At 44.9% G+C, this 15,308-nt stretch overlaps 1 protein-coding gene across 1 annotated transcript; it reads left to right on the top strand.

Moving 5' to 3' along the window:
- Positions 1-280: 280 nt before the first annotated feature.
- Positions 281-15,022, top strand: LOC121536702 (stanniocalcin-2-like). The gene is made up of 4 exons (XM_041844148.2): positions 281-637; positions 11,037-11,179; positions 14,117-14,328; positions 14,600-15,022. Exons 1-4 carry the CDS (start codon positions 499-501, stop codon positions 14,964-14,966), a joined length of 861 nt encoding a protein of 286 aa, XP_041700082.1. The 5' UTR covers positions 281-498; the 3' UTR covers positions 14,967-15,022.
- The last annotated feature ends 286 nt before the right edge of the window (positions 15,023-15,308 follow it).

The raw sequence follows: 15,308 nt of genomic DNA, 5'->3' as shown, positions 1-15,308 counted from the left end.
ATCTGCTGCAAATTATTTCCTTACTCCTATGCAAGCAACAAGAGACACCTTTTTTTTAGCCAAACACTAGTAAATAACCACCTACTCATATACACTTTTTTTTTTACAAGAGGAGCTTTTATGGCAAGACGGAACTTTCACTGGACACTCCCCTCTCAACCTTTGACGTGGATGTCTGCGTCTCTGATTGGTCGCTGAGCTTGGCTGATAACACCTGCTTGACTCCATCTAAATTGACGACCCGCCCGGGCTCTGGGAAATATAGGCAGCATCCCTGCGGTCCCAGCGCTCACTCTATCTTTCTGTCTCTCTCTCTGCGCTGCCTGCCTGAATACAGTCTACAGCGGTGAGTGATACTGAGTTACCACAGACAGACAGAGAGCAGACTGGCTGGTTGGACCGGCGCGTTTCCGATACAACACTGCATCATTGTTTCAGAGCAGAGGGAAGGCAGACTTCAGCACAGGTACCTACTGGTCTTCACAGATAGAGGCAGAAATGTTGGTCAAATTTGCAATAGCGTTGCTGGTTTTGTCAGTTTTGGAGCAAGTGGTGGGATTGGATAATATCGATGTTCATGACAACCCGTCAGAGAAACAGACCGGCCAGAAAGGACGTATGTCTCTGCAGAACACAGGTAAGAAAGAGCACACAAATGCGCGCACACACACACGCACATACAGAGAGAGACAGAGAGAGAGAGAGAGAGAATGCTGACGGACTTGGTATGGGAAGTGGGTCGATGTTGAAATGATGTGTTATCAGAATACTGATCAGTGGGATACATTTGCGCGAGCGGGACCGCATGCGTGTGTGCGCGTGCTCTCCGCGCTGTGGATTTTAGAGAGAGGAAAACGTTCGTTCTCTCTCAATTCAATTCAATTCGAAGGGCTCTCTCTCTCTCTCTCTCACTCTTTCCGTCTGCATTCATCTGTTTCTTGACTGAAATACTTGGTTTATCATGGATGAGATTACCTTTTCAGATTATCCAGAAAGTGGATATATTGTAAATACAGGGAGACAGAAATTCAATATGTTAGTAAACTATTAATAGATAGGCACAAGGTAGGCCATGATAGGTAATGTATATGGCAGCGCCTCTAGGTGTGTGTGTGTGTGTGTTTGTATGTGAGTGTGTGTGTGTGTGTGTGTGTGTGTGTGTGTTTTTCCGGGTATGCTCGATACAATGTGCTTGGTTCAAAGTTAGCCAACATCCAGCCGATCCATTGGCAACCAGTATGCGTTTTGCATTTAAATGAAACAAACTTGGCAAAATTACTTAGCCTATGAGCAGGCTACCACAGTTTAGTGATTATCATGTGAAATAGAGCCTAGGCTACACTGTAATGGAAAACTGTAATTTATAAGGTAATTTTAGCTATTATCAACAGTCAACAACAAAAAAAACTCTGAAAAATTTAACTGCAGCATATTGTAAATGATGGTGCATTATGGGATAATTGCTGTATTTCGAATGGTGCTGTAATTTCACCCCCCAGAATACAGTGCCTTACTGTATCTTTGGAGCACCAAAAACCCTTTGACCACTAGTGGGTGCATGGTATTGTTGTTTCTGGCTCATTAACATATTTTGAGTCGTGCCTATGTGGTTATAGTGCCCCATCAATTTAAAATGTATAGGGGCCAGATTAGAGTGGCAGTAAGTCTTAAATTAAATGGTTGAGCATTTTGCCATGTCGTTTTGGTCTATTTTGCCCTGTTTGGAAGCCTTTGTTAAGGCCTCTAGAAGTGCAAGTGATATAAAACACAAAATATTCATTAATATGCTGTAATGTGTAAACACTTTATCAAGTGGCCAACCTGCTTGCACCAATCCCTTGTAATTACAGTAAAATACTGTGAAATACAAACCCCTCCCCTCAATGAATTTCATTCATCCATTCATTCATTAATTCATTTAGTCATTCATTCCGATTAAAGTAGCATTTACTATTTTACATTATAAACCCGGGTGATTCGAGCCCTGAATGCTGAAAGGCTGACAGCAGTGGTATATCAGACTATACCAGGGGTATTACAAAACATGTATTTTTACTGCTCTAATTAAGTTGCTAACCAGTTTATAATAGCAATAAGGCACCTCGGGGGTTTGTGGTTTGTGGTATATGGCCAGTATACCACGGCTAAGGGCTGTATCCAAGCACACCACTTTGAGTCGTGCCTAAGAACAGCCCTTAGCTGTGGTATATTGACCATATACCACACCCCCTCGGGCCTTATTGCTTAAGTATAATGCAGTCAATTGTATAGTATTGTAATATGAAATACAGCATTTTACTACGCCACTTAGCTGCCTGTAAGATACTGTGAAATTAATGGCAACCACTTTAAGGCTCGCACACATCGCAAGTCATGTGGATCTAGCGTTCAACTGCCGATCATTCAGCTTGCTGTGTTTTAGGGACCACCCGCTGTAAACATCTGACTGCCAAAAAAATTCACACGATTCTAAATCGGTTCGCAAATTACGTTCAGAGATGTTAAGTACTCTTGTCCAGCAAACACTATTGTTGTCTGAGCCCTTACAGTGGACTCCAGGCTTTAACTGTTGATTGTTAGGCTCCTACAAAGCATGCTGATAGGGAATGATGCAATCGCCTCACGCAGGGCTGTTGTTTCGCATTCTTAACAGGAATCCTATTCCTTTAGGAAAGTCAATTTAAAATAACCAATATTATGAAAGAAATACTTATATCCATTAATCAGTTCATGTAATCAATATAAAACTCATGAGAATGTAAGTTTTTTATCCTTGTAGTTGCAGGGACAGGTCTGATGCAGCTCTGCACAGTAGAGTCCCTCAGTCAGTCAGAGTCCCACACCACTGTGTAATTCAATGCACGTTGCGGCCAGCTCGTACGAGCCAGGCACATTCCCGTGTAAACGCCAACACAAGCACACGCTGCCGACAGCAGCTCACTTTTCCTGCAGCGCACCAAAGTTAAACCCAGTGCCTACACACCCTTTTCTTTCTCTCTCTCTCTCTCTCTCTCTCTCTCTCTCTCTCTCTCTCTCTCTCTCTCGCGCTCTCTCTCTCGCTCTCTCTCTGTCTGTCTGTCTCTCTCTCTCTTTCCACCCCCACCCCTCTCTCTCTCTCTCACACACACACCTCTCCCCCCAACAGAGCAGTCCTTGTTAACAAGCATCATTTCTCAAGTAAGTCTGCTGCGTTAATTCGTTATTTACTCTGAACGGAGGGCTCGTGAGATTAATCTGCCTAGGCTATCAAATATGACACTTCCAGTGATCCGTGGTTGAAATGCTATAGGTATATTAATGCTATAGGTATATTAATATATCCTACGATGTCTAAAACCGTTTTTCCTCATGCTGACCCTTTCTCCACGGCCCATATGGAGTGCCATAGCGGTGTAGTTAGTGATTCTATCCCACGTGAACCAAATGCCTCAGTGGCAGTGACTGGAGGAGAGGGGGATGAATGGAGGAGAGGGGGATGACTGGAGGAGAGGGGGATGACTGGAGGAGAGGAGGGTGACTGGAGGAGAGGGGGATGACTGGAGGAGAGGAGGAGGGGACTCACTCTCTCTGTGGGTCTTCAAGACTGATTACAGAAGTTTTTTAAATAAATGTTTGTTTGAACCCACATAGTCCAAAATAAACACTTATAATAGGCCTGTGCGTAGCCTTACACAGTGTGTCATATATACTATACATTACACAACCCTTTACAGACACTGAAAATGGCTGCTTTTCTCCTTTGGGAAAGCCTCTCTAAGTATCATACCATTTGGGGTTAACAGGCAGACTTTTCCCTCTCCCCTGGTCATTTCATTTCGGTCCACTATCATTTGTTTTATTCCTGTCCTCCTTGACTGCCACTGGCTAGGCGTTGTATAAGATTGTATAACATTGACATTTTAGTCATTTAGCAGACGCTCTTATCCAGAGCGACTTACAGTAGTGAGTACATACATTTCCATACTTTTTTTTTCATACTGATCCTCCGTGGGAATCGAACCCACAACCCTGGCGTTGCAAGCGTCATGCTCTACCAACTGAGTTACACGGACAGCGAGAGGCCCAAGGGTGGTGCCAACTGCCAACCTACTACAGCCCTGGACTGGGCCGTTACATATATCTTCTCTTCTGTATATTTCGATACTCTGGTTTCAATATAAACACCAACCACTGGTCTTACCAGAGTCATGTCACATTGGGCTGCATTATGAAACATTGTATGTGTCCCACTGTGACTATTAAAACCTACCCTAACCAGAAACCGTGGACAGATGGCAGCATTCGCGCAAAACTGAAAGCCAGAACCACCGCATTTAACCACGGCAAGGTGACTGGGAATATGGCAGAATACAAACAGTGTAGATATTCCCTCCGCAATGCAATCAAACAGGCAAAACGTCAGTATAGGGACAAAGTGGAGTCGCAATTCAACGGCTCAGACACGAGACGTATGTGGCAGGGTCTACAGACAATCACGGACATCAAAAGGAAAACCAGCCACATCGCAGACACCGACGTCTTGCTTCCGGACAAGCTAAACACCGCCTTCGCCCGCTTTGAGGATAATACAGTGCCACCGACGCGGCCCGCTACCAAGGACTGTGGGCTCTCCTTCTCCATGGCCGACGTGAGTAAGACATTTAAGCGTGTTAACCCTCGCAAGGCTAAATGACTATCGCCCTGTAGCACTCCCTTCTGTCATCATGAAGTGCTTTGAGAGACTAGTCAAGGATCATATCACCTCTACCTTACCTGTCACCCTAGACCCACTTCAATTAGCTTACCGCCCCAATAGATCCACAGACGATGCAATCGCCATCACACTGCACACTGCCTTATCCCATCTGGACAAGAGGAATACCTATGTACAGTGCCTTGCAAAAGTAACACCACTAAGCAAGGGGCACCACCTAGCAAGCAGCACCATGAAGACCAAGGCGCTCTCCAAACAGGTCAGGGACAAAGTTGTGGAGAAGTACAGATCAGGGTTGGGTTATACAAAAATTTCAGAAACTTTCAACATCCCACGGAGCACCATTAAATCCATTACTAAAAAATTGAAAGAATATGGCACCACAACAAACCTGCCAAGAGAGGACCGCCCACCAAAACTCATGGACCAGGCAAGGAGGGCATTAATCAGAGAGGCAACAAAGACACCAAAGATAACCCTGAAGGAGCTGCAAACCTCCACAGCGGAGAGTGGAGTATCTGTCCATAGGACCACTTTAAGCCGTACACTCCACAGAGCTGGGCTTTACGGAAGAGTGGCCAGAAAAAAGCCATTGCTTAAAGAAAAGAATAAGCAAACACGTTTGGTGTTCGCCAAAAGCCATGTGGGAGACTCCCCAAACATATGGAAGAAAGTACTCTGTCAGATGAGACAAAAATTGAGCTTTTTGGCCATCAAGGAAAACGCTATGTCTGGCGCAAACCCAACACCTCTCATCACCCTGAGAACACCATCCCCACAGTGAAGCATGGTGTTGGCAGCATCATGCTGTGGGGATGTTTATCATCGGCAGTGACTGGGAAACTGGTCAGAATTGAAGGAATGATGGATGGCACTAAATACAGGGAAATTATTGAGGGAAACCTGTTTCATTCTTCCAGAGATTTGAGACTGGGACGGCGGTTCACCTTCCAGCAGGACAATGACCCTAAGCATACTGCTAAAGCAACACTCGAGTGGTTTAAGGGGAAACATTTAAATGTCTTGGAATGTCAATCCAATTGAGAATCTGTGGTATGACTTAAAGATTGCTGTACACCAGCAGAACCCATCCAACTTGAAGGAGCTGGAGCAGTTTTGCCTTGAAGAATGGGCAAAAATCCCAGTGGCTAGACGTGCCAAGCTTATAGAGACATACCCCAAGAGACTTGCAGCCGTAATTGCTGTAAAAGGTGGCTCTATAAAGTATTGACTTTGCCCCCCAATAGTTATGCACGCTCAAGTTTTCAGTTTATTTGTCTTATTTCTTGTTTGTTTCACAATTTATTTTTATTTTTGCATCTACAAAGCGGTAGGCATGTTGTGTAAATCAAATGATACAACCCCCCCCAAAATCAATTTTAATTCCAGATTGTAAGGCAACAAAATAGGAAAAATGCCAAGTGGGGTGAATACTTTCGCAAGCCACTGTAAGAATGCTGTTCATTGACTATAGCTCAGCATTCAACACCATAGTACCCTCCAAGCTCATCATTAAGCTCGAGGCCCTGGGTCTGAACACTGCCCTGTGCAACTGGGTCCTGGACTTCCTGACGGGCCGCCCCCAGGTGGTGAGGGTAGGAAACAACACTTCCACTTTGCTGATCCTCAACACTGGGGCCCCACAAGGGTGCGTGCTCAGCCCCCTCCTGTACTCCCTGTTCACCCATGACTGTGTGGCCAAGCACGACTCCAACTCAGTCATCAAGTTTGCAGACGACACACAGTAGTAGGCCTGATTACCAACAATGACGAGTCAGCCTACAGGGAGGAAGTGTGGGGTCTGGGAGTGTGGTGCCAGGAAAATAACCTCTCACTCAACGTCAACAAAATAAAGAAGATGATCGTGGACTTCAGGAACAGCAGAGGGAGCACCCCCCTATCCAAATCGACGGGACCGCAGTGGAGAAGGTGGAAAGCTTCAAGTTCCTCGGCGTACACATCACTGACATACTGAAATGGTCCACCCACACAGACAGTGTGGTGAAGAAGGCTGAAGAAATTTGGCTTGGCACCTAAAACCCTCAGAAACGTTTACAGATGCACAATTGAGAGCATCCTGTCGGGCTGTATCACCACCTGGTACGGCAACTGCACCGCCCGCAACCGCAGGGCTCTCCAGAGGGTGGTGCGGTCTGCGCAACGCATCACCGGGGGCAAAGTACCAGCCCTCCAGGACACCTACAGCACCCGATGTCACAGGAAGGCCAAAAAGATCATCAAGGACCATAACCACCCGAGCCACTGCCTGTTCACCCCGCTATCATCCAGAAGGCGAGGTCAGTTCAGGTGCATCAAAGCTGGGACCGAGAGACTGAAAAACAGCTTCTATCTCAAGGCCATCAGACTGTTAAATAGCCTTCACTAGCACATTAGAGGCTGCTGCCTATAGACATATATTAGAAATCACTGGCCACTTTAATAAGTGGAACACTAGTCACTTTAATAATGTTTACATATCTTGCATTACTCATCTCATATGCATATACTGTATTCTATACTATTCTACTGTATCTTAGTCTATGCCGCTCTGACATTGCTTGTCCATATATTTATTTATATATTCTTAATTCCGTTGCTTTACTTAGATTTGTGTGTATTGGGTATATGTTGTGAAATTGTTCGATATTACTCGTTAGATATTACTCGGAGCTAGAAACACAAGCATTTCGCTACACCCGCAATAACATCTGCTAAACAAGTGTATGTGACCAATAAAATTTGATTTTGATTTGATTTTAAATTGCACTCTATCCCCTATAGTGCAGTATAGTGCAGTATATAGGGAATAAGGTACCATTTGGGACAGGGCCACTGACCTGTGCGTCCAGTCCAGTCCGTCTCTCCACAGCAGCCCAGCCAGGCAGTCACTTAGAAAGATCCTGTGAAAAGTAGAAGGGGGTCAAATATGTATACTGGCAGCACAGACAGGAAAGACTAATTATATATAAACTAATACACAGTCACTCATCTACATGATCGTTTATACAGTGAGGGAAAAAAGTATTTGATCCCCTACATTTTGTATGTTTGCCCACTGACAAAGAAATTATCAGTCTATAATTTTAATGGTAGGTTTATTTGAACAGTGAGAGACAGAATAACAACAACAAAATCCAGAAAAACGCATGTCAAAAATGTTATAAATTGATTTGCATTTTAATGAGGGAAATAAGTATTTGACCCCCTCTCAATCAGAAAGATTTCTGGCTCCCAGGTGTCTTTTATACAGGTAACGAGCTGAGATTAGGAGCACACTCTTAAAGGGAGTGCTCCTAATCTCAGTTTGTTACCTGTATAAAAGACACCTGTCCACAGAAGCAATCAATCAATCAGATTCCAAACTCTCCACCATGGCCAAGACCAAAGAGCTCTCCAAGGATGTCAGGGACATGATTGTAGACCTACACAAGGCTGGAATGGGCTACAAGACCATCGCCAAGCAGCTTGGTGAGAAGGTGACAACAGTTGGTGCGATTATTCGCAAAATGGAAGAAACACAAAATAACTGTCAATCTCCCTCGGCCTGGGGCTCCATGCAAGATCTCACCTCATGGAGTTGCAATGATCATGAGAACGGTGAGGAATCAGCCCTGAACTACACGGGGAGGATCTTGTCAATGATCTCAAGGCAGCTGGGACCATAGTCACCAAGAAATCAATTGGTAACACACTACGCCATGAAGGACTGAAATCCTGCAGCGCCCGCAAGGTCCCCTGCTCAAGAAAGCACATATACAGGCCCGTCTGAAGTTTGCCAATGAACATCTGAATGATTCAGAGGAGAACTGGGTGAAAGTGTTGTGGTCAGATGAGACCAAAATGGAGCTATTTGGCATCAACTCAACTCGCCGTGTTTGGAGGAGGAGGAATGCTGCCTATGACCCCAATAACACCATCCCCACCGTCAAACATGGAGGTGGAAACATTATGCTTTGGGGGTGTTTATCTGCTAAGGGGACAGGACAACTTCACCGCATCAAAGGGACAATGGACGGGGCCATGTACTGTCAAATCTTGGGTGAGAACCTCCTTCCCTCAGCCAGGGCATTGAAAATGGGTCGTGGATGGGTATTCCAGCATGACAATGACCCAAAACACACAGCCAAGGCAACAAAGGAGTGGCACAAGAAGAAGCACATTAAGGTCCTGGAGTGGCCTAGCCAGTCTCCAGACATTAATCGCATAGAAAATCTGTGGAGGGAGCTGAAGGTTCGAGTTGCCAAATGTCAGCCTCGAAACCTTAATGACTTGGAGAAGATCTGCAAAGAGGAGTGGGACAAAATCCTTCCTGAGATGTGTGCAAACCTGGTGGCCAACTACAAGAAACGTCTGACTTCTGTGATTGCCAACAAGGGTTTTGCCACCAAGTACTAAGTCATGTTTTGCAGAGGGGTCAAATACTTATTTCTCTCATTAAAATGCAAATCAATTTATAACATTTTTGACATGCGTTTTTCTGGATTTTTTTGTTGTTATTCTGTCTCTCACTGTTCAAATAAACCTACCATTAAAATTATAGACTGATCATTTCTTTGTCTATGGGCAAAGGTACAAAATCAGCAGGGGATCAAATACTTTTTTCCCTCACTGTACCAGTATAACTGACACTGGTTGACTTCAACTCACTAAAGCACAATAGATATGACTTCTGCTTTTGTATTTTCTCCTCTAGTACCCAACGCTGTATCTGTACTGTATCTGTATCTGTACTTTATCTGTACTGTATCTGTATCTGTATCTGTATCTGTATCTGTATCTGTTCTGCATCTGCATCTGCATCTGCATCTGTTCTGCATCTGCATCTGTTCTGCATCTGCATCTGCATCTGTACTGTATCTGTACTGTATCTGTATCTGTATCTGTATCTGTATCTGTATCTGTATCTGTACTGTATCTGTATCTGTATCTGTATCTGTATCTGTATCTGTATCTGTATCTGTATCTGTATATGTACTGTATCTGTATCTGTATCTGTATCTGTATCTGTATCTGTATCTGTATCTGTACTGTATCTGCATCTGCATCTGCATCTGCATCTGCATCTGCATCTGTATCTGTACTGTATCTGTATCTGTACTGTATCTGTACTGTATCTGTATCTGTATCTGTATCTGTATCTGTACTGTATCTGTATCTGTACTGTATCTGTACTGTATCTGTATCTGTATCTGTACTGTATCTGTATCTGCATCTGCATCTGCATCTGCATCTGTATCTGTATCTGTATCTGTATCTGTATCTGTATCTGTATCTGTATCTGTACTGTATCTGTATCTGTATCTGTATCTGTATCTGTACTGTATCTGTATCTGTATCTGTATCTGTATCTGTATCTGTATCTGTATCTGCAGTGCAGCATCCCCTCCTATCCTCACGCCAGGCAATGCAGATGTATTTTGACGCAGAATGACACAGTAATAATCTCTCTGTCACCCTGCATTCATCTACACACCCCTCTGGTCTCTGTCTCTCTGTGGAGAGAAGAGAAGAGATGTTGTTTTCATATATCTGGTGCTGAAGCCTGGAGGCTGATTTAGTATGAATCTACTAAACTGACAGTAGAAAGATGGGGCATCCCAAATGACACCCTATTTCCTATATGGTGCACTACTTAGGACCAGGGTCTCTGCCAGGGGAACTCAAAGCCTGGACGTCCAGAAAAGGGGCCTAGAACTCTTACTCGACTAGCGGAATGATAGGTTAGAAGGTTAAAAATAAGATAACAAGGAAATAACAGCTTTCAGACAACAAGGAAATAACAGCTTTGAGACAAGGAAATAACAGCTTTGAGACAACAAAAAATAAACAGCTCTGAGACAACAAGGAAACAAAAGCTCTGAGACAACAAGGAAATAACAGCTTTGAAACAAGGAAATAACAGCTTTGAGACAACAAAGAAATAACAGCTCTGAGACAACAAGGAAATAACAGCTTTGAGACAACAAGGAAATAACAGCTTTGGCTTTGAGACAACAAAGAAATAACAGCTCTGAGACAACAAGGAAATGACAGCTCTGAGACAACAAGGAAACAACAGCTCTGAGACAACAAGGAAATAACAGCTCTGAGAGAACAAGGAAATAACAGCTTTGGGATAACATGGAAATAGCAGCTCTGAGACAACATGGAAATAGCAGCTTTGAGACAGCAAGGAAATAACAGCTTAGAGACTATGCTTAAGACCATGGCCTGTATCACTACATGTAATGGGGATAGAGGTCGATGCTTGATAGTAGACTGTAACTGTCAGTGACAACTCTTTCTCTCCATATCTCTCCATCTCTATCTCTTTCTCTCTCTCCATCTCTCTCTCTCCATCCAGCTGAGATACAGCACTGTCTGGTGAGTGCAGGAGACGTGGGCTGCGGTGTGTTTGAATGTTTTGAGAACAACTCCTGTGAGATCAGAGGCCTGCAGGAGATCTGTCTGACCTTCCTACACAACGCCGGAAAGTTTGACTCCCAGGTAAGGCACTCTGCATGTGTGTTTGTGTGTGTGTGTGTGTGTGTTTGTTTGTGTTTAAGTCTACATGTGTATGTGTGTATAAGTGGATTTATTGAGTGTGTTTGCATGCGTAGCCAACATGTGCATGCGGTATGTTTTTGCTACCCTAGTTCCCTTCCCTCTCCCACGGAGGTCAGGTCTCTGTGTGTCAGGGCAGAGGGCTCCAGGGCCAGGGGTAGCCAACTGGCACCATGCCCAGCCAGATCCCCTTTCAGACGGGTAGAACAGGCTCTGTCCCGGCCTCTCACTGGGCCATCAGACTGGGTCACAGAGAAATTAGTTCTAACCACCCTAGAACTAGAACACGTACAGTGCATTCGGAAAGTATTCGGACCCCTTCATTTTTTCCACATTTGGTTAAGGTACAGCCTTATTCTAAAATAAATAAAATAAAAACATTTCCTCATCAGTCTACACACATTACCCTATAATGACAAAGTGAAAACAGGTTTTTAGATTTTTTTGCAAATTTATTAAAGATAAAAAACAGAAATATCTTATTTACATAAGTATTCAGACCCTCTGCTATGAGACTCAAAATTGAGCTCAGGTGCATCCTGTTTCCATTGATCATCCTTGAGATGTTTCTACAACTTGATTGGAGTCCACCTGTGTTCAATTCAATTGATTGGACATGATTTGGAAAGGCACACACCTGTCTATATAAGGGCCCACAGTTGACAGTGCATGTCAGAACAAAAACCAAGCCATGAGGTCGAAGGAATTGTCCGTAGAGCTCCGAGACAGTATTGTGTCGAGGCACAGATCTGGGGAAGGGTACAAAAACATTTCTGCAGCATTGAAGATCCCCAAGAACACAGTGATTCTTAAATGGAAGAAGTTTGGAACCACCAAAACTCTTCCTAGAGCTGCTAGCCCGGCCAAACTGAGCAATCGGGGGAGAAGGGCCTTGGTCAGGGAGGTGACCAAGAACCCAATGGTCACTCTGACAGAGCTCCAGAATTCCTCTGTGGAGATGGGAGAACCTTCCAGAAGGACAACCATCTCTGCAGCACTCCACCAATCAGGCCTTTATGCTAGAGTGGCCAGACGGAAGCCACTCCTCAGTAAAAGGCACATGACACGCCCGCTTGGAGTTTGCCAAAAGGCACCTAAAGGACTCTCAGACAATGAGAAACAAGATTATCTGGTCTGATGAAACCAAGATTGAACTCTATGGCCTGAATGCCAAGCGTCACATCTGGAGGAAACCTGGCACCATCCCTACAGTAAAGCATGGTTTGGGGATGTTTTTCAGCAGCAGGGACTGGGAGACTAGTCAGGATCGAGGGAAAGATGAACGGAGCAAAGTAAAGAGAGATCCTTGATGAATTTCTGCTCCAGAGCGCTCAGGACCTCAGACTGGGGCGAAGGTTCACCTTCCAACAGGACAACGACCCTAAGCACACAGCCAAGACAACGCAGGAGTGGCTTCGGGACAAGTCTCTGAATGTCCTTGAGTGGCCCAGCCAGAGCCCGGACTTGAACCTGATCGAACATCTCTGAGAGAGCTGAAAATTGCTGTGCAGCGACGCTCCCCATCCAACCTGACAGAGCTTGAGAGGATCTGCAGAGAAGAATGGGAGAAACTCCCCAAATACAGGTGTGCCAAGCTTGTAGCGTCATACCCAAGAAGTTTCGAGGCTGTAATCGCTGCCAAAGGTGCTTCAACAAAGTACTGAGTAAAGGGTCTAAAAACGTATGTAAATGTAATATTTCCGTTATTTTTTTTGTACACATTTGCAAAATCTCCTAAAAACCAGTTTTTGTTTGTTATTATGGGGTATTGTGCGTATATTGTTGAGGGAAACAATGTTTTAATCCATTTTAGAATAAGGCTGTAACTTAACAAAATGTGGAAAAAGCCAAGGGTTCTGAATACTTTCCGAATGCACTCAGGTTTTTATTGGTTCAGCACAATCAACCAATCCAATAATCCCCAGCTTCCAATTGGTCCATTCAACCTCTCTCCTCTCCCTTGCAACTATTCCCCAGGTCGTTGCTGTAACAGATAATGTGTTCTCAGTCAATTTACCTTGTAAAAGAAAGGTAAAATACAATCATTAATGGTTTAGGGTTAGGGTTGAGTGTTCTATGTGTCTGTGTGTGTTTAGGGTAAGGGTTAGGGTTGAGTGTTCTATATGTCTGTGTGTGTTTAGGGTAAGGGTTAGGGTTGAGTGTTCTATGTGTCTGTGTGTGTTTAGGGTAAGGGTTAGGGTTGAGTGTTCTATATGTCTGTGTGTGTTTAGGGTAAGGGTTAGGGTTGAGTGTTCTATATCTACTGTGTGTGTTTAGGGTAAGGGTTAGGGTTGAGTGTTCTATATGTCTGTGTGTGTTTAGGGTAAGGGTTAGGGTTGAGTGTTCTATATCTACTGTGTGTGTTTAGGGTAAGGGTTAGGGTTAGGGCTGAATGTTCTATATCTACTGTGTGTGTTTAGGGTAAGGGTTAGGGTTGAGTGTTCTATATCTACTGTGCGTGTTTAGGGTAAGGGTTAGGGCTGAGTGTTCTATATGTCTGTGTGTGTTTAGGGTAAGGGTTAGGGTTGAGTGTTCTATATCTACTGTGTGTGTTTAGGGTAAGGGTTAGGGCTGAGTGTTCTATATCTACTGTGTGTGTTTAGGGTAAGGGTTAGGGTTGAGTGTTCTATATGTCTGTGTGTGTTTAGGGTAAGGGTTAGGGTTGAGTGTTCTATATGTCTGTGTGTGTTTAGGGTAAGGGTTAGGGTTAGGGCTGAGTGTTCTATATGTCTGTGTGTGTTTAGGGTAAGGGTTAGGGCTGAGTGTTCTATATGTCTGTGTGTGTTTAGGGTAAGGGTTAGGGTTGAGTGTTCTATATCTACTGTGTGTGTTTAGGGTAAGGGTTAGGGCTGAGTGTTCTATATGTCTGTGTGTGTTTAGGGTAAATCGTTCATCAAGGATGCTCTGAAGTGCATGGCCCATGGCCTGAGACACAAGTTCAGCTGCATCAGCAGGAAGTGCCTGGCCATTAAAGAGATGGTGTTCCAGCTGCAGAGAGAGTGCTACCTCAGACACAACCTGTGTTCTGCAGCCAAGGAGAACGTTGCTGTCATGGTGGAGATGATCCACTTCCAGGACCTCTTCCCTAAAGGGTGAGGATGGAGGCATTCATCAGTGTCTTGCTCTAGCTCTCTCCTTCTCTCCGTATCATCCCTTCTTCTCTTCCCTAAAGGGAAAGGAGGACCATGTCTCTCTTTCTCTCTGCCTTCCTCTACCTCTTTCTACTCTTCTCTCTCTTCCCCCATTAACTTACCTAGAAGGTAAACTACCCATATCAAGCTGTGGATGTCCAGCCCTATATTCATATAATAGTATAATAATCCCATGTTCTCTCTCTCTCTGTCTCTCTCTCTGCCTCTGCAGGCCATATGTGGAGCTGGTCAACATCCTACTGAGCTGTGGGGAGGAGGTGAAGGAGGCCTTAACCAGGAGCGTCCGGCTGCAGTGTGAGCAGAACTGGGGAGCTCTCTGTAACAGCCTGAGTGTCTGCTCTTCCCTCAACCCTCCTCCCGGCCAGGCCCCCGCCTCCCCCGACCACCGCCGCCACAGGTCCCCCCACTCCGAGCCAGACCACCCCAGATCCCCGCGACAGGGGGACAAGGACAAGCCCAGTAAAGGTGGCTTCAATGCCCACCCCCGCAGCCGCAGCCAGGGTCCCCGCCGACTGAGCCCCGAGGTTGGGGTGGTGGCGGAGCAGGAAGACCCTGAGGCCACAGACATCCGGAGGTGAAAGAGACATTGGACCCTAACTATCCTTCCTGACCGTGTCACCATCACAGCTGCCCCCCCCCCCCACCCCCCCTCCCCACACACACAGACAGATACTGTACACGCAAAAACACACATACACAACCACACACATAAACAGACTCGCTCTCTCTCTTTCTCTTGCTCTCTCCGTCCTCCATCCCTCTCTCCCCCTCTCCTCTCCAGTCATTCCAGCAGTCCCAAATGGTACATCTGCAGGGTAACGTGGTGTAGCTCATTCAGTTACTCCAGATTGTAGTCCACCGATGTTGTTTCTGTTTATTATTGAATAATAATAAGTGTTATTATCATGATTATTATTTTA

This window comes from Coregonus clupeaformis, chromosome 21 (genome assembly GCF_020615455.1).
Source record: "Coregonus clupeaformis isolate EN_2021a chromosome 21, ASM2061545v1, whole genome shotgun sequence".
NCBI classification, from domain to species: Eukaryota; Metazoa; Chordata; class Actinopteri; order Salmoniformes; family Salmonidae; genus Coregonus; species Coregonus clupeaformis.
This window is presented reverse-complemented; position numbering and strand designations above follow the sequence as displayed.